Source organism: Paroedura picta, chromosome 4 (genome assembly GCF_049243985.1).
Source record: "Paroedura picta isolate Pp20150507F chromosome 4, Ppicta_v3.0, whole genome shotgun sequence".
Lineage (NCBI taxonomy): Eukaryota > Metazoa > Chordata > Lepidosauria > Squamata > Gekkonidae > Paroedura > Paroedura picta.
In genome coordinates this window covers 2,350,066-2,372,890 of record NC_135372.1, presented here as the reverse complement: position 1 = coordinate 2,372,890, position 22,825 = coordinate 2,350,066, and the positions used below count along the sequence as shown (strand labels likewise).

Below are 22,825 nucleotides of genomic sequence, written 5' to 3'. Positions count from 1 at the left end.
AGGGAGTAGAAAAGCACCTCAGGCCGGCCCAGTCTCTAGGACCAGGTAGAAGGGGGCCTGGGGTTGTGTGGGAGAAAACTCTGCTGGAATTCCTATTGCCAGAGGGTTCATTCCCTGTTTCTAGAAGGTGGCAAGTGCCTTGTGGGAACGAGGGTGGCAGGGAGACACCCATGCTTGGAACGGCTTCTCACCCTTCACCTGCTGATCACTGCAGAGGAGTGCCAAACGCTGGAGGCGGAGTGGGTCACTCTGTGCCCCCCCCCTTCCCTCAGATTCCTGGTGGGGACAAACCCTGCCCTGGAGTCTCTCTGCTTTTCTTGCCTCTTTGCTGGCCCCGGGACTGGAGTGAAATAAATTGCTCAGCATTCTCCTAACAGAAGGCCGTGTTCTCTGCTCTGTTGAACGAAATCTGGGCTGGAGGCCTGTCAGAGCCCTGAAGGCAGAGGACTGCCTGTGACTTGGGGGGGGGGGAGTGGTTGGGGTCTGTGGCGTTTGCATGTTGAACTCAGCAACCTGGGGAACTCCCGATCTGCATACACAGAAAGCAGGAAAACAGACAGCAAAGGACTGGGGGGGGGGGGGGGGTAGGTGTTACAGCGTCAGGCTTTTAGCCTTTCCCATAGTGAGCACACTGGAAAGGATGCAAACCCAAGCAAAATTGGCTGGCTTCTTTCTCCTGGAAAGACCGTCCATCCAAGCTCCCAGGAGAAAGAAGCAAGCCAATTTTGCTTGGGTTTCGTTCTCCCACTCTGCAAAGCGCATTTTGATGGGCAGTTAATTGCCTGGTTTCCTTCTGTTTGTCTAGCGCTTGTTTTAATATTCCAGACTGAGAAGGGAAACCAGCCCCTTCTTTATAATTTAGCCCTGCCTAAAGCCGGCTGGGAGGAGCCACAGGGCTAGGTGGGGGGGGGGGGGTGCTCTTCCCCAGGCCGGCAGCTTCAGGGTCTCCCCTCGGAAACCACCCATGGGCGCTTCTGGGTGCAAGTGGAGAATATATGGTCTTGAACGGGGGTAGTCAAATCGCAGCCCTCCAGATGCCAGGTGGGGTGCCATGGGCTGCTTCAAAGGGCTCGTAGGAATAACTCCCTGCACATTGAAGTCCAGGAGCACTTTTAAAACCAACAAAGTTTATTGCAGGGGTAGCGAATGCTGGCAGGGGCTCATGGGAATTGTAGTCCATGGACATCTGGAGAGCCGCAGTTTGACTACCCCTGGTCTTGAACATCCCCCGCCTCTTCTGTGTATCCCGTGGCGTTCCAAAGTGGGAGAGAGGAAGTCTGTGGCCTGACACCTGACTTCCTGTGCGCATGTTTGTGTCTGCGCATGCGCATACAGCGAACCGAAGCCCACTGTTGCCACGGCAAGGCAGGCTTCTCCCCCTTGTCCTGCTGTTTGGGGCCTCCCGTGGCCGCTTTGGCGCTTCAGCCCGTTCCACGGGAGAGCCAGCCGACACCTGTGTGTGTGGGGGGGGGTGTGTGACGCTCCCAGGCAGCAGAACTCCCCCCACCCCCACTCCACCCCACCCCACCGTTTCAGTGCAAGAGTATTTTTTATTGTGAAGCTGCATACTCGGTTCAAGGAGTCTTCTGAAAGTGTTCTATGTGCAGGCCTCATCTGCAACCATTTGTGCAACAACTCTGCAAGGCAGGCCACAACCTTGTTCAAAAAATACAGCAGGGGGAACTGGCCTTTCCTGGAGGGGGGGGAGCCCTGCCTCCTTCGCCCCCATTTTATCCCCCCCCAACCCTGTGAGATCCAGATGTTCCTGGACTACAATTCCCAGGAGCCCCTAGGCTGAGCGCCAGGGCTTTGTGGCCCTCTGCGGAGCTCCCGGGGTGGGACGGGGATTTGAACGCGGGTCTCGGTCCCTTCTCTCCCAGACAGCTCCCCGGGGCCAGGAGGAGGGAGAGGGGCGCAGAGGGGCCTCCCCGGGTTCTCCTTCCGAAGGCGCCGCCGAGCGTCTGTCCCCGGGAGGCGAGTTCGAATCCCAGGCGGGCCGTCGGGCCGGCTTCCCCCGAGACCTCGTGGCTGCCTTCGGGGAGGGGGCGCCGCCGCCCAGGGGGCTGGGCCTGGGGGGGGGCGGAGGGGGCGGCCGCCTTGTCCGGGCGAGCCGGGGGGCGGTGCCCATCTAGGCGCCTCTGGCGGCCGGCCCGGCTTCTGCCTTCCCTCGCTCGCCCGGGCGGCGCTGCAGTCGGGGCGGGCCGGCGATGGGGGAGCGCGGCTGCGGCGCGGCGTCGGGGCGGCAGAGGTGGGTAGGGGCCCGGGGCGGGCGGGGGGCGTTTGTTGCCCTCGGGTCCATCTTTGGGGTGGGAGGGGCTCCGGAGGCTCCCCGGGAGAGGGGCTTGCTTTGGCCTTAGCTCTCCAGGCCAGCCAAGGGCTTCCACCGGACCTGGCCACGGCAACCCCCCTGCAGCCTTTCCTGTGCTCTGACACAGCGGGTGTCACCCTGGAGGGTGGATGTCGCAGGCTGGCCTCCAGGGACCAGCAGGGAATTCGATGCCAGCTCTTCATGGCCTTTCCTTGCCTCTTTCCAATCCTGGCTTCAGGGCGGGTTTGAAACGGCGAGCAGGCGTGCTAACAATGCCTAGCGAAGCCACATAGTGAAGGAGGTGTTGAAATGTAAGGACGAGAGCTCAGGGGATCATAATGTGACTTGCCAGCTAGCTTGTGATCATAGAAACAGAGTCGGAAGGGACCTCTTGGGTCATCTAGTCCAACCCCTTGCACTGTGCAGGACACCCTATCATTCATCCACTGTCAACTGCCACCCCCTTGAGCCTTCACAGAATCAGCCTCTCCATCAGACGGCTCTCCAGCCTCTGTTTAAAAATTTCCAAAGATGGAGAACCCACCACCTCCCGAGGAAGCCTGTTCCACTGAGAAACCGCTCTGACTGTCAGGAACTTCTTTCGGATGTTGAGATGGAATTTCTGTTGAATTAATTTCATCCCATTTGTTCTGGTCTGCCCCTCTGGGGCAAGAGAGAACAACTCTGCTCCATCCTCCACATGACACCCTTTTAAATACTTGAGGATGGTGATCAGGTCCCCTCTCAGACGCCTCCTCTCCAGTCTAAACAGACCCAGCTCCCCCAACCTTTCCCCATACATGTTGGTCTCCAAACCCCTCACCATCTTTGTTGCCCTCCTCTGGACACAATCCTGTTTGTCTACCTCCCACTTCAACTGGGTGCCCCAAACTGAACTGAATGCGGATCCTTTGTTTACTGGGGGAGTCAGTTTCCCTCCCAAGTGGGTCCTCCGTGTTCCTTCTGGCTCCGGCCCCTTCACTCGAACACGGTATGGCACAGAACGTGACCGGGCATCACAGGGGCTGGGGGGAGGGACCCCTTTGCAAGGGGGGGCCTCTTTTCTGAGGACATTGTGGTGCGATGCAGGAGGCGTCAGCGTGCAAGAGGAAAAGCCACCACTTCCTGTTTCTGCAGCTGTCGAAATGCGCTGGCAGGACCCGTAGTTGTCGTGCAGCGGGAGGGGAGGGCTAATCTGCAACTTGTGCAGTCTTTCTAGATGCTGCTTGGTCTCCCGCTCATTCGGCTTCACCTTGGAGGCTTCGTGGCCGAGCGTGGCTCTCTTCTGTGCCTCTCTGCATCCCAGGTCTCCCACTGTCCCCCCTTTGCTGTCTCGCAAGATCTTCTGGCCTGGCACGACCCATTGGCATGGCACCACCTTGTCCCTTGGGAGTACACAGAAATGTGAGGAGTCTGTGGTGGGCTCTCTGCAGCACCAGGGCAGGGATGCGACTCGGAAAGCCATTTCATTCTGACCAGCTTAGAGCAAGAGACACAGGTCTCGGGACAGCTCTGACTGGTCTAAGATTCTCAACAAGGATTTGAACCCTTCCCTGGGTCTACTTTCCGTCTTTTTTTCCTCCTGCGTTTATTATGTTTGCTTCTCTTGCCAGCCACATTAGCTTCAAAGGAGGCATCATTCTGTAGCAGACATTTCTGGGTTAAGATTAAAGATGGAAAATTTCCAGATGCCACAAAAGAAAATACAGGCGTTTTTTGCATTCTGCAGAGATTTCTGTGAGAGCCCCGCACCTTTATTTACTGATTTGATTTATTTGATGCTTGATTTATCTACCACCCACCCAGCAAGCCGACTCAGGGCAGTTCGGAACATTCTCTATGAAACAGTCGTTCAAATGCAGTAGTTAAATAGATAAAAATATAAAATTAGTTCAAAATCGGTTTAAGATAATCAGTGCAGCGTCCATGGCAGCCATCCATTTCCAGGTACTTGGTGATGTTATCCCAGGCTAGATTAGGATCAGGGGACTCTTAAAATAAGCAGTAAGCACCCCCCCCCCCACCCTCTGGCAAAGCAGATGGGATTGTCCAAGGCAGAGAGCTAGGTAGCTCAGGAGAGATTTATTTCTGTGGCTTCCGTTTGCAAAGGCCTCTGCTGATAGGTTTGCGTCTCGTGCGCTGCAGAAAGAAGAACGGAAGCATTTTTCAAAGGGGGCTGGCCGTGCCCTGGCTGGCTGGTTTTTAGAGCCTGACCTGGAACGGCCCCCCTCCCCACATGTCCTGCCTCCCCCTGGGGAAAGCATCTAGGTCACTTTCAGAGCTACTTTCATGTCCTGGAATGGCTGCGTGGGGCGCCCGCAGGGTGGATTCCATGCTCACCCACAGTGAATGGTGCCCACATTTTAATTGCAAAACGGCCAGCCTGTGGGAGGGACGCCTGGCATGCCCGGGGTGGGCTCAAACACCTGGCAGGCGTCCTTGCTTTCGTACAGCCCCTGGATGGGAGTAAAGAGAAGTTGGGACTCCCCAGCCAAGTGACTGCCCAGGGCCTCAACGAAACAAGGACACCCGTGGGCCTTTTATTTTCTGACCCACACGATGTTGTCATCCCCCCAAAATGGGCCTGAAGTAGCTCAGAGAGAGGTGCCAAAAAGATTATTGGCTTAAATAAACAACTGGATACGAGTCCAGGCGCACCTTTGAGAGTTTCAGGGCCTAAGGTTTCGAGAGTCACATGGATAATTTTGGGCAGCTGTAGCAGAATCGGATTGTTACTCCAGTCGCAAACCTTTGGCTTTTCTTCCAGTGTGCGACGGGTTGCCGTTTGTGACATTTGTGGTAAGGCCTGCTGAGGCGAGAGGTGCTCATTGTTCTCTCACCCATAGCCGTGACCCCCTCCTCTGGGGAGGCTTAGGCGCTTCCTTACTGTGGCTCTACACACTCTTCTGGCCTCCTTTGAAATGCAAGGCCAGGAGGCGCATTGGGGCGCTGCAGGGAGGTTGGGCTTGGGAGAGCCTCGGGCATCAGCCCGCTGTGCGCCTTGGGTGACTTTGCCGGCTGGTGGAACGGGTCAAGCCCCCACCCAACGGTCTCGGCTCTCATGGCCTCAGAGGCCAAGCAGGGTTGGCCTGGGGGGGAGACCTCCCCCCAAGAAAGTCCAGGGCAAAACCCCCTCTGCTCACCTCTTGCCGTAGAAACTGCGAGGTCTCTGGAAGCCACCCTTGGAACTGGCCCAGCAAAAGTCTTTGAATAGAGTCAGAAAAGGCCATCTAGTCCACCCCCTGCTCAGTGCAGGACCAGCCTCCAGCATCCAGGAGAAGGATCTGCCCAGGTTTTCTGTCTCCCTGTTTCTTCCGCTGCCGTTTCTGGGTTTTTTGGGCCTTCATCGGACTCGAGTGTGCGTGATGTGCAGCCAGTCGGCAGCAAAGCTGTCCCAAAGCATGTCATTTTGTTGTTGTTGTTGTTTTTCCTTCTGGGTGACATGCTGGAGCCAAGGATGTTCCACTGAATGATTGGGGGGATGGAGCACGACAAAGCAAGCAGCTTGTGAAATATTTTAAAATCCCTGCCCCTGGCCAACGTAGCCTGTGTGGGTGAAAGGAGAGCGTTTGGCTTCACACGTGAGATTCAGCGTTGTTCTGGCATCATGGAATAGAGTCGGAGTCCCAACTGCCCCTGGAAGACCACAAAAATTTCATTCAAGGTGGTATAAGCATAAACCTTGAATAAAACTTTGAACTCAAACTTTGCTCTGGCATTCAGAAGTGAATGCTGTTCTTTCCTGGGGGGAGGTAAACCTTCCTTTTCATTCATTCATTCATTCATTCATTCATTCATTCATTCATTCATTCATTCATTCATTCATTCATTCATTCATTCATACTTATTGCCCGCCACTCCCGGAATCGACTCATGGCAGGGTATAGTTTGTCCATAATAAAAAGCCCATTAAAATACTCTAGGACAAGGGTAATCAACCTGTGGTGGCAGGGGCTCATGGGAATTGTAGTCCATGGACATCTGGAGGACTACAGGTTGACTATCCCTGCTCTAGGACATAAAAACCATACAACGGAATTAATATCCCCAAAAGACATGGTGGTATTCGCCCTCCTAACCCAGCCACCCCCCAGTAACATCTGCACAGAGGAGTGGGGAGAGGGAACACAGATGACAGAAGCTTAACACCGCTTGGGGGGGGGGGGTTGATCATCTCGCCATGCCGGCCTCAACCGTAAACCTGGCGGAAGAGCTCCGTTTTGCAGGCCCTGCGGAACGCTGAAAGCTCCTTGCAGGAATGGTGATTTTCTTCAGGCAGGACTTCCCGCCAGGGACGTGACTATCCATCAAGGGATGTGACTGATGCATTGAAGGGGGTGCATGTTGGCAAAGTGCTCAGTGCGAATTCACCTGAGGGGCTGGAGTCATCAGGGTCTTTGAATTCCTGTTGCATTTTACATCAGCATTGGAGGCCTCAGCTCTGGAAAGAGCCTCTTTCTTGCTGGTCATCTGGGGTGAGTGACCCAGAAGGGAATCCTTGTCCGAGGAGCACAGATACGTCTCTCTGTTTATATTTTGAAGAAGTAAAGTGATTTTCGAGGGAAGGGAATCCACTTTCAAAAGTAGACTGTGGAAAACTCTGAGGGCAGTTCAGGGAACCTTGGGGAAAAGCCTCATACTGGACATGTGTAGTTTCATACTTTCAAGTTTTGGTTCAGTGTAAATAATACAGACAGCAAAGTGCGTTTATTACACTACTAGATTTCAAAGCCCGTTCGTCCTACCGGACAGGGAACCCCCTACCTTCCCCCCACCCCAGGGCCCTTACATGTGTCCTGGGGAGCGTCTGGGGCAAAGTGCCGCCAATGGTGGCAGAGAGCCCCTGGCTGGCTGGCTGGGCGGAGAGTGGGCGTGGCCAGTCGTGCATCCTGGTTGGGCCTTCATCCGGACTGGCCATGCCCACTCTCCACCCACTTAGCCAAATATGTATACCACTCCCTGAGCGGTTTAAAGATAATATTATGAAAGGCTTGTTTTCAGCATTACAAGGTTCAGCTTTATGTTCAGGACTAGAAAGAAAGACCATTTTATCTGCAAATGAAATGGGCGCTAGAGAAGGAAGCAGGAAGGCCTCGGAGGGCGAAGGGCTCCGGTGGGCGTATAGCGGGGTCTTCTGCCCCCCCCCCCCCGCCCACCAGCAATTGTACTGGGGCCAGGCAGAAGGCGGAGGGCGGCGAGTGCAGGAGAGAAGGCCGGCAGGGCGTTGTGTGTCCGTGGACGTTGTTAGTGCGGGGAGGCGCGGGCGCGTGTCGGGGCGATGGCGTCTCGGGTGGCGGCATACCTATTTTACGGCGGCGGCAGGGCGAACGGCAGCAGTCCCGCAGCAGCTGAGGGCGGTCGCGGCTCCTGGCGGGCGTGGCGGCTGTTGGCGACGGTGTTGCAAGCAGCGGGAGCGAGTGCCGTGGCCTTAGCGGTGGCGGCGGAGGCGACGGAGATGGGGGGACCGGCTTGGCAAGCTGGTGGAGTGACTGTCGTCCGTGGAGGCAGCAGGGCGGCGGGGACATGTGTGGTTGAGGCGATGGTTCGTTGGCGTTCATGGTTCTCCTACCGGCAGTTATCCCGGAGGGCCACGTTCATGGTTCTCCTACCGGCAGTTATCCCGGAGGGCGACGTTCATGGTTCTACCAGCAGTTATCCCAGAGGGCCCCGTTCATGGTTCTCCTACCGGCGGTTATCCCAGAGGGCCACGTTCATGGTTCTCCTACCTGCAGTTATCCCAGAGGGCCACGTTCATGGTTCTCCTACCGGCAGTTATCCCAGAGGGCCCCGTTCATGGTTCTCCCACCTGCAGTTATCCCAGAGGGCCACGTTCATGGTTCTCCTACCGGCGGTTATCCCAGAGGGCCGCGTTCATGGTTCTCCTACCTGCAGTTATCCCAGAGGGCCACGTTCATGGTTCTCCTACCGGCAGTTATCCCAGAGGGCCCCGTTCATGGTTCTCCCACCTGCAGTTATCCCAGAGGGCCCCGTTCATGGTTCTCCTACCGGCAGTTATCCCGGAGGGCCACGTTCATGGTTCTCCTACCGGCGGTTATCCCAGATGGCCACGTTCATGGTTCTCCCACCTGCAGTTATCCCAGAGGGCCACGTTCATGGTTCTCCCATCAAAGTAGTGACCGGGACTGACCCTGCTGGGTTTCTGAGATCAGCCTAGCTTGGGCCGTCCAAGTCTGGGCATGTCATTCTCTTAAAAACTCTTCCAGTGTGCCAAGCAACCCAATTCTGTGTGTTGCGTATGTTTTAAGTAATGCATTGGACATTGTTAAGTCAGTCATAAGAAGTCAGAATATGCTCCCCACCCTGCTGCTGGGGCTTCAGGCTTTCTGGGACTTGGCCCCCACCCCGACCTAGCGACGGAGGGTGCCTTTTGTCCTGTGCCTCACTGCCTCCCTGCCTCTCCCCACTCTTGCAGCTGTCGAAGCGGCAACAGGAAGAGCCTGGCGGTGGGAACGCCTCCACCCACCCTCTCCCGCCCGCTGTCCCCTCTTTCGCTGCCCACAGGTAGGAGCCCAGCAGGCCGGCCGTGGCGCTGAGACCAGTGGGAATGACAGCTGGGGAGGGGCTTTTGTGTGTGCATGTATGGGGGGGGGAGCAGCTCCAGCCTGGGGGGGAAGGAGCCCCTGGGAGCGAGAGGCTTTGGGGCGAGGCTGACCAGAGCGAGATCACGATGGAAGACTCAGCTTTTGGACTGGGCCCCTTATTTCACCCCCCAGTTCTGCCGCCATTCCTGGGTCAGTTAAGGGGGCTATTCCTTTTAAGAAGACAACCTGTGGGCCTTGGGATTCCAGTGGAACTTCTGTCCGTGTGAGAGAGAGAGAGAGAGAATTCTCTTTTTGCCTTCCTGGCTTCTCTGCAGCAGGGAGCAGTCCTGCGGAAAGCCCTCGCCACTGCCTCGCTGCCGGGACCGGGGTCAGTTTCCAGTTTGCTCGCAGGTAAGAGGCCGTGAAGGAGCTGGCTGGGATCCTTCTGTGACCCGCAGAAGGGCTCTCTAGACGAAGGGCCGTCTGTTCTCTGGCAAACAGGTCAGCTGTCCGAGGGCAGCCCAGAAGGGACGCAGGAGGGCTTCATGAGAGCTAACAGCTCTGCCCCTGTTTCCAAGGGGAGGGCTCAGGTTGGGAGTGCACTAACTGATGTGCCTCTGGGCATGCACAGAGTGCGTTTCCCTCTCCACTGGCAGCTCCTACGTCATCCCCTTTTCTTGGTCTCTTTTTTCCTCCTTTTCTTGGAATGCATCCCAAAGGGTTTAAGAAACCATAAAGGCATGCATAATTCTGCAAATGGGTTGACAATTTGGTTTCCGAGGAGAGTCCAGGAGCGTGTGTGGGGAGGGCTAGGGCATTTCTGCGCTTCACGCTGACCTCTTTCTCCTCCTTCTTTCGCCTTCCTCTTTTCTTGGTTGACCAACACGCTTCTGCGTAGCCATGTTCCTCGGACTGACAGGTAACTCCGCCAAAGATGCTGAGGTTGTGAGAGTTTAAAATCTCTGGGCCTTCCAACCTCAGTCTGAAGCGCTTTGCAAAGCCTTTCGACTGACCCCATCCTGTTTCCAAGGGGAGGGGCTTTTGTGGGTCTGGCTGCGCCTTTTCGGTTAACCAAGAATTTGGGGAACCAGATGAAGACCGAACTAGGGGGAAGAATCAAAACCTGACTCCGTCTCTCCCTATGTGACTGCTGCTGGGCTCTTGGCAGGGCTGATGGCAGAAGGTGGTCGCTGGCATCGCTGCCCTCCTCTGGCTACGGGACCAACACCCCCAGCTCCACCGTCTCGGTAAGTGAAGCGCCCGTCGGCATTTGGCGTGGTGGGAACGTCGGTCTGCTCTGCTCTTCATCGTCTCAGGCCTTTCTCCGCTACTCTCTTGTGTGCTAAAACCACCCGTGTTCTGCTCTGATGTCCATTCCAAATGGAATATTTAGGGAAACAGGCAATATTGGAGGGGGGTGTAGGATCGGGAGGCAGTCGAGGGGCTCTGTGGGACCTGAGGTTGGGCAGGAGGTGGCTGGTTGTGGGTCTGCTGCCTGCCAGCCTTTCCATGAGCCGCTGAACTATCTGAGCGACCGCCGTGGACCCCAGTGGGTGGCTGGTCCCAGTGGTGCCCAGATGCCTGTGGGTGTGACTCAGAAGCCCTGGCTTGGCCCCCTTGCAGGCAAGGCATCATGGGTCAGGTGGGCGAGGGGGCCGGGCCCCCTCCCCACTGCGGGTGTCTGCTGTCCTTCAGCCACTGAGCCGGAGAAGTCGGGGCCATGTTTTTAGCTCCACCGTCAGTCTTTGTGGTGTGGTGGCCGTTTCCTCAGCACAGCTTCAGACTTCCCAGCGCTGGGGCTTGGGGCCTGGGCCTGGGCCTGGCCTCCCTCCTCACAGCTGGCTCCCGTCTCCTCCCGTCTAGTCCTCCTCCTCTTCTTCCCACGAACGACTCCATCAGCTGCCCTCCCAGCCCACCCCGGATGAACTGCACTTCCTGTCCAAGCACTTCCGGAGCACGGGGAGCGTCACCGGAGAGGGGGGGCACCATTCGCCGAACCTGCGCACGCGATCCCGGAGCTTGAGGTACTTCACGCGGGCGGAATTCGGGCGGCTTGAGGGAAGGGAATTGCTTCGCTGTAATGGCTGACTTCAGATGGTTGTACACTTTTTGGGATAGTATAATTTGCCCAGACGACTGATTCAATTAAAAGTATTTTGAATGGCAAATCCCAATTAATTAGCAGAGATGTAAGCCATTGCAAGTAATCTTTAATGCTAATTTTAAAAAAGAATGACACATACAGCATACAACGTCTCTGAAGCAACAGTCCTTCGGTATAAAGGGGAATGCCTCACCTAAGAAGGCAGCTGTGAGAGGAGGGGAGGAGGAGGAGGGATGGCTTTTCCGAGATGACGTTGAGGAAGAACTAGGAATGCCTCTTGGATGGCTTTTGAGAGAGAAAATGGGAACGTATCTCCTCAGATGGCCGTGAGAGAACAGGAAATGGCTATAGAGGGAAAGAGGAATGCCTCAGCTCAGAGGCTTGGAGAGTGTAGGGAATGACTCTGCTCAAGTGGCATTCACTGTCACGAGGGGTGTCCAGAAAAAAACAAACAAAAAAACCACATATGTTTAGGTTAAGGTCTATTGGACCTGAAAAAATTTCAGGATTTCCCCCCAAATCCCGAAACTCATTAGCAATATGGTATTTGGATCTGGGATTTTTTGGAACTCCATCATTCTTTTGGGTCCAATAGACCTGAGAAGCCAGCATGGCCTCAGGTTCTGCCTGCAGCCGGGAGGGCCTTCCCCGCCCCAGGCAGGCTCAGCTCCTGTTGCCCCACCCACTTCCGAGCTGCAAAATGAGCCAGCCCCTGCCGAGGCAGCGTAAAGCTTTCCTATCCTGACCTGTAGCTGCAACGGAAGCCAGCCGTGGTCAAGCTCTCAGCTTCCGTCGCCCCAGCTGATCTTTGGTATAGTTGAATATTCCCAAATAAAAGCTATTTCAGTAGCAAATCAGATTCTTTTTTGCTCGTTTTTGCAAAATGCCTACTCCTAGTTGCCACAAAAGTGAGTTAGCACTCCTATGTTAGCACTCTGGACCAGAGAAGGCAGGTCTGGACCCTGCTCCCCACAGCCAGCCACTCCCTTGCCTCCTTCCGTGCCTCCTTCCACAGGGCTGTGTCTGGCCCCCCCGTTCTGCAGGCCTCGATCCCAGCCTCCAGCCCTGGCTCTGACCCTCCCACCTCTCTCCCGTTCCCTTTCCCAGGCCAGGGGCTGTGAGTCTGTCCTGGTCTTGTTTGCTGCTCTCCGCCAATGGTTCTTGCCCGGGCACCCTTGGCCCTGCTGGCTGCCTTGCCTCCCTGTGACTTGGTTTTATGCCACAACGGGATTAAGATTCCTCTGGCACTGGGGGGGGGGGGGAGACTGTTGAGAAAGCCGGGTCAGCCCAGGGCACACGGTGTGTTAAGGAGATAAAGCCCTCTGCCCCTCCGTGATCCCCTGGGAAGAGGTTGCTTCTCAGCTTCTGCTCCTGGTGACGGGCAGCAGGGCTTGTGGGGGGGGGCCCTGGGGGCTGGGAGTCAGGAGGTGCCATGTGCAGCTCCCAAAGGCCATGGGGAGGGGCTGGAGGCCATCACCTGCTTACCTCCTTTAGACAGGATGGCCAGCTGTGAGTTCTCACCAAAAGAAGAGGCGGGGGGGGGGGGAGCTGGCCCTCCTCAGGCAGCAACCTGGCTTGGGGAACAATGGCCTGGCTTCCGTGTGTGTCCTGTGGGTCAGAGGGTCATCCCATCCCCCTTGTGGGGACCAGCCCTGAGCAGGGCCCTCGGCGTGGCGTCACGGCCCCACGATGGACTCGCGTGGCCCTTTCTTCTTGCAGCCCCCGGCGCACGAGTGGGAATTTTGACAATGAGGTCGTGATGATGAATCATGTTTACAAGGAGCGGTTCCCGAAGGTAAGAGCTGATGGGGGAAGCCAAGGGGTGGTAGACCAGGGTGTCCTCTCTTCTCTGAGCCTGCCTGGGGGCAAAGGCCTTCCACACATGCTCTCGTCCATGCACCCCCATTTGCTGAAGCAAGGGAGAGAGAGAGGGCCTCATCAGCAGCTCATGGGCCTGTTTGGCATCTGCACATGCTCAGAGGCCTCCTCCCCTGTGAGAATGCCTCCAACATACAAAAGAAATCTCGGGTCTCTGGTGAGGTCCCGCAATGGCCCTGTGGTGCCCCCCTGCAGGCCACCGCCCAGATGGAAGAGCGCCTGGCAGAGACCATTGCCAGCTTCTCCCCCAGCTCCACCCTGCCATTGGCCGACGGCGTCCTGGGCTTCATCCACCACCAGATCGTAGAGCTGGCCCGTGACTGCCTGGCCAAGTCCCGCCGGGCACTTGTCACCTCCCGCTACTTCATGGAGCTGCAGGAGAAGCTGGAGAAGATGCTGAGAGACGTGAGTGCCTCAGGCCGCCCTCCCCCAGCCCTCTCCCACGCCCCAGTGCTCCTCCATTCTCCTTCCCTTCCCGCAGGCCCAAGAGCGATCCGAGAGTGAGGAGGTTCGCTTCATTGAGCAGCTGGCCCGGAAACTGCTCCTCATCATCTCACGGCCGGCCCGACTGCTGGAGTGCTTGGTAAGGCAACTCGTGGCTTGGGGGGGGGGGCTGGGGGGGTCCCTGTGCACTCCATGGGGCTGCCTGCCTGCCTGGCTCTGCAGCACGCCTGTTTATTCATTTCTTGTGTGGGGCATGTATGTCACGTAGACGGGAGATCTGCTTGACAAGGTTGTCAAGCAGGTAAGGGAAGTTCGGAGGTGGTCTGCCATTGTCTGCACCGGCATCACAGCCCTTCCCCTGGCGTTCCTTGAAGGACATACCTGCCACGTACTCACCAAGGCTGGCTCAGCTTAGCTTCCGAGATCTGACTGGGTAGTAGTGCGAAACCCACTGGCCCCCAGCTGTGTATCCCGAGCTGCAGCTCAAGGCCCTGCCTGGGTTGGCCGGTCCTTTCCGTGTAGCCGCATTCTTCCCAGAAGCTGTTGTGGGTTCTTTGGCTGGCCAAGGGAGTGCAAAGGTCTGGAATTGTTCAGGGTGCCCAAGGGGGTGGCGAGGGTGGACATGTATGTATAGATTTGTAGAGGGAGAGGAGCTGTTGCTTCCTCTGGAGGGCGCAGATTCCTCAAATGACCCAGGACTTGAGAGAGGCCCAGATCCGGGCGACGTTTGCTATCCTCAGTCCTTGGTGTTCACAGCAGAGCTTTTCCTTGCTGCTTCCTGAGAACTGGAGGACACTCCTTTCCTCGCCTCCCTTTCTGGACAATCCTCCTTTAATCTGTATCCTGTGTGTGGTTGCAATGTCTTCTGGGAGCAGGAAGTCATTGCGTTTCAGCCATGCTTCCTCTTAGCCTTCTATTTTGTGAGCAATCAAGCCTTGGGCTTCCAGGAGCCAGAAACGGAGAAGGGGAAGAGGCGCCCCCAGGGATGGGCTGTCTGTCCAGAGCATCCCTGCAGCCCGTGAGTAGGTGGAGCTCTGCGTCCATGAGAGGGCTTCTTCGGTGGTCTTTCATGCCCCCCTTGTCCCTGTTTCTACAGGAGTTCGACCCAGAGGAGTTCTACCACCTCTTGGAGGAAGTGGAAGGACACGCCAAAGTGGGCCAGGGGATCAAGACGGACATCCCCCGTTACATCATCAGTCAACTTGGACTAGCCAAAGACCCCCTGGAGGGTGAGGAGAGGAGGCATCTGGGTTGGGGTGATAGCAGGGAGGCCATAAAATCAATAAATATAAATAATCAGACCAGGTTTGGAAAGGATTGGAGCCAGGCGGAAAAGCGCTGGAATAAATTTCCTTGCCGCTGCCTGCTCTGTTGCTATCTTCCCGCCCCTCCAGAGGCATGCGTAAAACAGCATCTGTGAGCTCACTATAGGGAAAAACCTGGGACGTGGACGATGTTGTGGGGATTTTCCAAACCTACTTGCTCTGTGCTGCGTGCCAGACTGGTGCTAAACCTCCTTGGCCAGGTATCCCTAAAGCCTTGTTCCCTGTCCTTAGAGGGTGAGTGCATTGGCATCATGGCGGACTCTCTCTTTTTCCAGAAATGGTTCAGCTCAGTCAGGTTGACTGCAGCTCCCCCGCAGGGCTGGAGAAGCGAGAGGAGAGCCCTGAGGTGAGGCCTGATGGTCGTTGCCTTCTGAGCCTGCTGGGTGGGCTCAGCAGAAGTGGTGGGCTGGAAGGCACGCCCCCTGCCCCCCCCCCCAGTCAGGCACACGTTCCTTGTTGAGCAACCACTAGGCCCAATGGGCCAGGCCTACCAGAGGGGCGAGTCAGACAGCAGAGTCTTACTTCGAGGTGAGAGGCAGAGGCACAGACCCTCCCCCTGGTTACATTAATCTCCTGCGCCTTAAGGAAAGTGACGGGGGGGGGGTCCTGTTTAGAAGGAGGCAGCTTTGTGCCCTCACCATGATCTCCCCCTGAACAAAGGAAGACCCACCCACCCACCCTGCACACACGCGTTCCTCAGACCTGCTATGAGCGTGCAAGAATGCGCATGCTTCTCCGTGTCGACTGACTGCAGCCCTGCAGCAAATTCCTGGCCTTGCTTGGAGAGACAAGCGGGACCCCTTTGGGGTGGCTCCGTAGCTGCAGTCCTGTGTGTTGGTTGTCCCTCCCCCCAGAATTGTCCTTCCAGTCAGCCTCCGGGAACAGCCTTTGGTCTGCCTGGTTGCCTTTTGGCAGGCCGGGCCTCTCCGGGGCCTCAGACAGAGTGCAGTTATCTTCGGTGCCTGCCAATCAGATCCGTTGGGAGATGCTGAAGGCCTTGTGCGTGGAGGGTTGGAGTGTTGCTGTTCCGTAGCAGCGCCAGATTCCCCCCTCACTGGGGTTGGGGGAAACACAGGACAAGCCAGGGCTAGTGCCGATTCAAACAGTCCACCTCCTTCCCTCCCAGACCCGGTCTGCTGCCCCTGGGCCTCGAAGGAAGCCCTGCGAGAACGATTTTGAAACCCTCAAGCTGATCAGTAACGGAGCCTACGGGTGAGTTGCCTGTCCGGACCAGCCTGCAGTCCTCTGCACTTTTTTCGAAGCAGCTGACCCGACCGGAAGGGGTTGGTTGCAAGGGAAAGCACTTGGGCCAACTGGGTCCCTGGAGGACCAAGGCCGAGCTCTTACCTGTGGCCATAAGCTCACCTTTCCTAAGTCCCCCATGCCGAGGGGCTTGCCTTTCTCAACACAGCCCTGAGGGGAGGGTGAGAGGCCCTGAGGGGAGGGCGTGGCCCTAGTGGGGGGCATTTGTGGGGGTCAGAGCTCTGGTGGGAGGGAGGCCGCGGCCGTCGTGTCCTCTGCAGAGCCGCCGGTCCCCCTCGGCTCTCTGCCCCAGTCTCCTGCTCCGCCAGCCGGGAGTCTCCCTGGGGGCCGCTTCTAGCTCTCCCTGCCTCGCCCTTCCAGCGCCGTCTACCTGGTGCGGCACAAGGAGACCCACCAGCGCTTTGCCATCAAGAAGATCAACAAGCAGAACCTGGTGCTGCGAAACCAGATCCAGCAGGTCTTTGTGGAGCGGGACATCCTGACCTTCGCGGAGAACCCCTTTGTGGTCAGCATGTTCTGCTCCTTCGAGACTCGCCGCCACCTCTGCATGGTCATGGAGTACGTGGAAGGTGAGCTCACGGGTGCTCGGGCATTCTCACGTGGCGGGCAGGACGATGACTTTCCAGGGAGAGGCTGGAAGGGAGGAGCCGGCCCGAGCTCCCCTGCTTTCCCCTGGCCGGCTGCCTCACCGGGGCTCTCTCCAGCGTGGTCTGAGTCACAGAGGCTGAGGGATTTGACCTAGGGCCCAGCTGCAGGTCCAGGGACTGAGGGCACCGGCAGCGGGAAGCAGAGGCGCTCGGCTGGCGCCCTTTGTGGCCCCTTTGGTCATGCGGCTCTCCAAGCCGAGGAGAATCACGGTGTTCTTTGAAGGAAAGGCTGAGCTGTTAGGCTTGTTCAGTGTGCTCCAAAGGCACAAGACTGGCCAGTGGGCGGAAGCGAGGAGAGCTTTGCCTTCTGGCTGTCCTGCGTTGCCGGGTGCAGGGCTCTTATGCGCCTCATCGATCGCTTTTCTCTTCCTTTAAAAAAAACTCAGAAGAATTTCCCATCAATGCAGTTGAGTCACTTAGGACAATATCGTTAAAGGTTTGCAGAAATGAAACCACTTAAAGATGTTTTAGAAGTGTCCAGTTGGTACGAGGCAGCCTCTTGGGGTGGTTTGGGGAGCCTCAGGGGCTCCTCCCCTCTGTTGGTTCTTTCTTCCGAGGAGCACCATTTGTCCTGCAGTGAGCAGGATCCCCCAGCCCCGGGGCTGAGAAGCCAGCATGCCAAGCTGCAGTTCTTGGCGGAGGGGTGGGATTTTTTTTTTAAAAACCCAAAACAGGCAATCCACTTCTTCCCCTGCCAGGTGGGGACTGTGCTACTCTGCTGAAAAACATGGGTCCCCTTCCTGTGGACATGGCCCGGATGTACTTTGCGGAGACCGTGTTGGCCCTGGAATACCTCCACAATTACGGCATTGTCCACCGAGATCTTAAGCCGGACAAGTAAGTAAGAGGGAGGGTCAGCTGTGAACCTGTGGCCATGGAAGCTCTGTCCCCTGCGCCTGCAGTTAACACATTGTCCCTGGAGAACATGATCCTCCAGCAGCAGCAGCAGCAGCAGCATCTGTTGTGGTTTGTAATAGTCTGTTCATAGTCTCAGCACCTATTGGACAGTGTGCATGTCCTACCAGACATTACAGAGATATTCAAATGTGTGTGTGGGCCATGTTATTTTAAAACTTGCATCCCCCGTCCTGTGTTCTGTAGAGGTTTATTGCTCTCTATGCATATTTATTTATTTCCATTAATGTTTTTAAGTCCTGCAAGGGGCTGCCAAGAGACGGTCAAGTGCAAGGAAGTAGATTTTTCAGCCAAACGATCCACCTCTGGGGTGTAGAAGCGCCCCTGCAGCCTCTCGCCTAAACATAGTCCGCCCTCCTTGGGTGACCGAGCTTCTTCCCTTGACAGTCTCCTCATCACCTCGATGGGCCACATCAAGCTCACGGACTTTGGGCTCTCCAAGATCGGGTTGATGAACATGACCACAAATCTCTATGAGGGCCACATTGAAAAGGACATGCGGGAGTTTGTGGACAAGCAGGTGAGGATGGGGGGCTGCCTTGGATGCCCCTGGTGGTTTTGGCTCCTCGACAAGCTGTAGCTGCTGATGGTCTACTCAGGTGCAAAAGGTGGGCCTGCTTGTTCTCTGAAATGCTTGGGATCTCTGGCTTATGAACATTTCTGCAGGACTGCATTTGCCAAGTGCTCATAAGCCAGAGCAAAGTAAAGATTGATTGATTGATTGTATTTTTGTAACACCCTTCCAAAAAGCTCTAGGCGGTTTCCGTCATAACAAAAACAGTAGCTTCAAATCAATGAAAACAGTAGCATAAGGAAATACATATAAGAATGTGCAATGAAAAAATTAAGTAATTGTTACTTATTTCCTATGTCGTTCTGCTCAGGAGAACAGAACTGTTTTTTCTTTAATAGTTTGTGGGGGAATGGGAAGAAAGTGATAAACCAAATGCTTAAATTGGTTCTGGTGTTACAGATGGGTGTACAAATGCACAGGGAAGCATGGATGGGTTTTTGGGCCTCAGCCACAGGCCCTGCAGCACAACCCTCATTTCACAAACTCTGTCGAAGGGCCCTGATTGGAGTCTTTTCCCTCCCTAAACTGGAAAAGGCCTCCTTGTTGAAGAGTCACAGGTGACTGAGAGTTAGCCCCCAGGGGCGCAAACTGCCTGGCTAGAGACCTCCCGCAGATCCCCAGAGCTGTGGGGACACTCCCCTCCCCTCCTGTCTGCAGCCAGAGGTGGACTGCTGGAATCCCTCTCCGCAGGTGTGCGGCACGCCTGAGTACATCGCCCCGGAGGTGATCCTCATCCAGGGCTACGGCAAGCCGGTGGACTGGTGGGCCATGGGGATCATTTTGTACGAGTTTTTGGTGGGCTGCGTACCGTTCTTCGGCGACACCCCCGAGGAGCTCTTTGGACAGGTGATCAGCGGTAGGTCCCTCCTCGCTTTCCCGTGGGTGGGGAGTTACGGCCGGGACCGTGTCAGGGAACTGGGGCCAGCCTTTCCCCCACGCCTGGCAGAGAGGCAGCTTGTTCCTGCAGGCCCGGACAAAAGGGCCATTCAGGGACCATTAGATGACTTCAGCCAGGACAGAAGCCCTCTTCTGACCGGGGCTCAGCATGTGATGCATTCCAGGCGCAAACAGAGCAGGGTGGGGGCCAGGGGGTTGTTTCCCTCTTCAAAGGGATCATTCTGATGTCTCCAGAATCCCAGGAGAAATGTGGCCAGCCTCTGTTGGTCATCTGACTCTCCACTCTTGTTGCAACAAGTAGTCCCTGACGAAGTGGTCAGTATTGGCCCAAACAGAAGGACAAACCCCTCCCCAAACCGGCTGGGAAGCTGGGGGTTGTAGAAGGCTCCCTTTTCTTGGCCTCAGCCAGTGTATCCAAAGGCACATGGAGGTTCCCCTCGAGAACCGCTGGCGGGAAGCATCGGACAGACCTCTCCTCTGTGGAGGCCTCCGCGGGTGTTTGTGTCTCTCACAATTGTGGAGGGGACTGTGGGGTCACCTGTAAAAATCACTTTGTCTTGCCTCTTCAGACGAGATCCTCTGGCCAGAAGGGGACGAACAGCTCCCGGCCGATGCGCAAGACTTGATCATGCGGCTTCTGCGGCAGTGCCCCCTGGACCGCTTAGGCACAGGTCTGTACTCTGTTGGCCGGGGAGGGGCAGCCCTTGGGGAATGGAGGGGGCTTACCTTGGGCGTGGCACTCAGAAGACAGGGCTGGGGGAACCCAGGTTCAAACCCCGCCATGTTGGATGAGCGCATTCTCTCTCTGGCTTCTTGTGAAAATGAGCTGGGAGTGTCACAAGAGAGGGCCTCTCCTTAAGCGGCCCCTGGCCTGGAAGGAAGATCTGGGTGCGAAGGGTGCAGGCAAACAAACAGCCCGTGTCTTGTCCGCCAGGAGGGGCTCACGAAGTGAAGCAGCACTCCTTCTTCCGTGGCCTGGACTGGAATGGGCTGCTCCGGCAGAAGGCCGAGTTCATTCCCCAGCTGGAGGCCGACGATGACACCAGTTACTTTGACAGTAAGGCCCCTGCTGGGTGGAGTTGACCCACAGGAGGAAGGCAGCTGCAAAAGGAAGAAACGGGGGGGGGGGGGGGTCGAACTGGAGGTGGTGCTGGTGGGAAGGGGGTTCCCTCGAGCCCAAATTCATCCTGCCAGAATGCTTGTTCCGCCTAGTAACTGCACAGCCTTCAGCAAACTCAAAGGCAGCCAGTTTGTCTCTGAATCTTCCCTCCTGGGAGGGGAACCCGGGGGCACTGAGGCCAGAAGGCCCACAAAGACTGCAGAGGGTTTATCCCAGGTCGTGTCGCTCCCCGTCAAGCGGCCTTGAAGGAGCCCCTTTAGCTCTGTGTGATCTGTTCTGCCTGGCAGAAGCTCTCCAGGGGCTCTCTGGCAGAGGAGGGTTTTCCCCAGCCCTGAGAGATGCCAGGGGACTGCACAAGTGCAAAACACGCACAGGCACAGGGAGCAGCCCTGTGCAGAGTCAGGCCCTGGGTCTAGCTGGCAACGGCTGTCCTGGGTGGCAGTCAGGGAGGGGCCTTTCCCCACCCCTGAGATCCCAGCCCTTGCAGGTGCCCGGGGCGGGGCCAAGGGCCGTAGGGGCGCCCCACGAATGCTCCGGCACTGAGCTGCTGACCCAAGTAATGGCCGTTACGCAGCACAGGGCCTTTCCCTGGACCTGTGGGCCTGATCCATTTAGCTGGAGAGCTTCCACCTGCAGGTCAGGCCCCCTGAGCCGGCGTCTCTCTTCCTCCCCTTCCCTAGCTCGCTTGGAGCGCTACCGGCACCTGGGCTCTGATGACGAGGACACCACCAACGAAGAGTCCTCCCTGGAGATCCGGCAGTTCTCCTCCTGTTCCCACCGGTTCAGCAAGGTTGGCCACGCCTGGCACTTGAGCGCTGCCAAAGCCCGTTTCTCTCCAGGGCTGGGAGGCCACTGAAAGCCCAGCCCCACAGCGGGGCCTTCCTGGCAGAGGGACCCTCTGCTGCTGTCCCGTTCAGAGGGCAGCTTCTGAGTCCCCCCTCTCTCCATCCCCCTGGGCCCTTCCAGGTCTACAGCAGTTCCGAGTACTTGGCCAGTCCCTCCGGCCTCAGCTGCCCGCTGGCCGAGCAGAGCCAGGACAAGGAGGGGGCCGAGAGGGCGGATCGCAGCTCCGGAGACGAGGAGAAGGGCCGCACCGTGGCTCCAGAGGCCAGGTGAGCAGCCGGAGCCCCAGCTGTAGGCCACGGGCCACGCCATGGGCCACACCGCCGGCCTCTGGCAGTGGGAAGGGCGGTGCTGGGACGATGGGGGCAGCCTGTGCCTTTAAGGGTCCTCTGGCCTGCTTGGCCTGCCGAGACTCTGCCCTGAAAGGCTGCCGAGGGGTAGGTGGTTCTCCGTGGCTGGCTTGACGAGGCAGTGCTCCGTGGCTGGCTGGCCCCTGGGAGGCCACAAACAACTCTAAGTGGCCAGGGGGAAGCAGGCTGCTCTGGCCTCTGGGTGCTCTCCAGCTCCCCTGGGGCCAGGCCCCTCCTGACGTCCCTCCCTCCTGCTCAGGCTCCGTGCGTGGACGTCCTGCGGCTCGACCTTCCACGCCTTCCGGCAGGAGCACAGCCACAGCCCGGCCACCCTCAGCAGCACGTGCAGCCTGGAGGCCATGCCCAAGTTCTCCTTTTCCGAGGAAGAGAGCTCTGCCCGGGGCCCAGCAAACTGGGACCGTCCGCTGTTCGTGGTGGGGGACCCCGAGGCGGCTACGCCAAGAGTGCCCAGCAAGGCCTCGCAGCTGTCAGGTGTGTGCAGGGGGCTCCTGGGATGCAGGTCCAGAGGCAGAAGCCTCAGCAGCCCCCCACCCCCTGCAAAGCCCCCAGAAGGTCACCTTGCGCCCAGCCAGGCTGTGGGACCCTCCCCACCGGCAACCTTTCCTGTCTCTGGCGGAAGGAGCCTTTCCCCCAAGCGGTCTTTGTCCTGGAGATGGGCTGTCTGCACCAGGGCCTGTGTCCGGCCAGCCACGAAGAATCCTGACACGGGCTGGTGGGAGAAATGGCAAAACGGCTGCAGAAGGCTTTCCGCATGTAAGACACAAGAATCCTCACAGCAGCCCTGCAGGGTCAACCAGCACTGTTCATTTCTCTCCCAAGAGGACTAATAATGAGCCCTTAATGCCGATGGGGAGCAGACGGGCTTTCGTGTGGCTACTCTGGAGTAGGTTTGTGGCAGGAAGACCTTTAGAGCCGCTTCCAGTCCCGGTTTGGAATCTCGCCTTGTGAGACAGAGGAAGGGTTCGGACGTCCCCTTTGACTGTCCTGCTTGATCGCTCCTGAGTGCGCCTCTCGTGTGCCCGCCCCACAGTGGCTTGCTTGCTTCCTGCGGGTGGCGCTTGGCTCCCTCTGGTGGAAGCCTGCCCCTGGCGGAAGACGCCACCAGAGCAGCAGAAGGTTCCTTGCATGGGGGGGAACGCAGGTTCCCGCCCACCCTCCTGTGACAACTTGAGCCCCTGATTCTGCGAAGGTGGACCAGGGACCTGGCTTGCGGGGCAAGAGCAGCAGGGAGGGAGACTTGGGGAGGTGACTCTGGGAAGGGTGCCTTTTGGGGGTCAGGGGCTTAGTTTCTCTGACTCAGGAGGTCTGTGCTGCTCCACGGGCATCTGCTTCTTTTCCTCCCAGCTGACCTGTTCAACTTGAGCTGCGCCCGACTGCGGAGCAACAGCACCGGCACCAAGAGCTCTACCCCGCACGGCCCGGAGCCCGAGAGCGTTCGCTGGCTGGGGGGCCGCCGAGAGGCTCTGGGGAAGCATCGCGTCTCGCCAGGGGGCAGGGTGCCCAAGTCCGCCTCCGTCTCGGCCCTCTCCCTCATCATCTGCTCAGGTTTGTCAAGTCGCATTTCCCACCACCACCCCCACCACCACCACCCCCA

At 57.5% G+C, this 22,825-nt stretch overlaps 1 protein-coding gene across 8 annotated transcripts in view; it reads left to right on the top strand.

Annotated features, from left to right (window-relative positions):
• The window catches only part of MAST3 (microtubule associated serine/threonine kinase 3), a 55,627-nt gene that overhangs the window by 22,208 nt on the left and 10,594 nt on the right, over positions 1–22,825 (top strand). For 6 of the 8 annotated variants that reach the window (XR_013229887.1, XM_077331514.1, XM_077331515.1 and 3 more), the window contains 21 exons: positions 8,742–8,830; positions 9,186–9,261; positions 9,749–9,769; positions 10,019–10,097; positions 10,714–10,874; positions 12,674–12,749; positions 13,028–13,237; positions 13,314–13,415; positions 14,373–14,505; positions 14,877–14,947; positions 15,728–15,813; positions 16,225–16,433; positions 17,210–17,348; positions 17,814–17,946; positions 18,691–18,856; positions 19,467–19,568; positions 19,832–19,954; positions 20,698–20,807; positions 20,984–21,129; positions 21,470–21,702; positions 22,576–22,776. Coding sequence is in view for 7 of the 8 variants with exons in the window: in XM_077331514.1 (XP_077187629.1) it covers positions 8,742–8,830; positions 9,186–9,261; positions 9,749–9,769; positions 10,019–10,097; positions 10,714–10,874; positions 12,674–12,749; positions 13,028–13,237; positions 13,314–13,415; positions 14,373–14,505; positions 14,877–14,947; positions 15,728–15,813; positions 16,225–16,433; positions 17,210–17,348; positions 17,814–17,946; positions 18,691–18,856; positions 19,467–19,568; positions 19,832–19,954; positions 20,698–20,807; positions 20,984–21,129; positions 21,470–21,702; positions 22,576–22,776 (2,666 nt within the window). In the remaining variant the exon portion in view is untranslated. Of the gene's footprint in view, positions 1–2,134; positions 2,249–8,741; positions 8,831–9,185; positions 9,262–9,748; positions 9,770–10,018; positions 10,098–10,713; positions 10,875–12,673; positions 12,750–13,027; positions 13,238–13,313; positions 13,416–14,372; positions 14,506–14,876; positions 14,948–15,727; positions 15,814–16,224; positions 16,434–17,209; positions 17,349–17,813; positions 17,947–18,690; positions 18,857–19,466; positions 19,569–19,831; positions 19,955–20,697; positions 20,808–20,983; positions 21,130–21,469; positions 21,703–22,575; positions 22,777–22,825 lie in introns of those variants that run through there. The other 2 variants (XM_077331516.1, XM_077331512.1) reach the window with 2 other exon arrangements.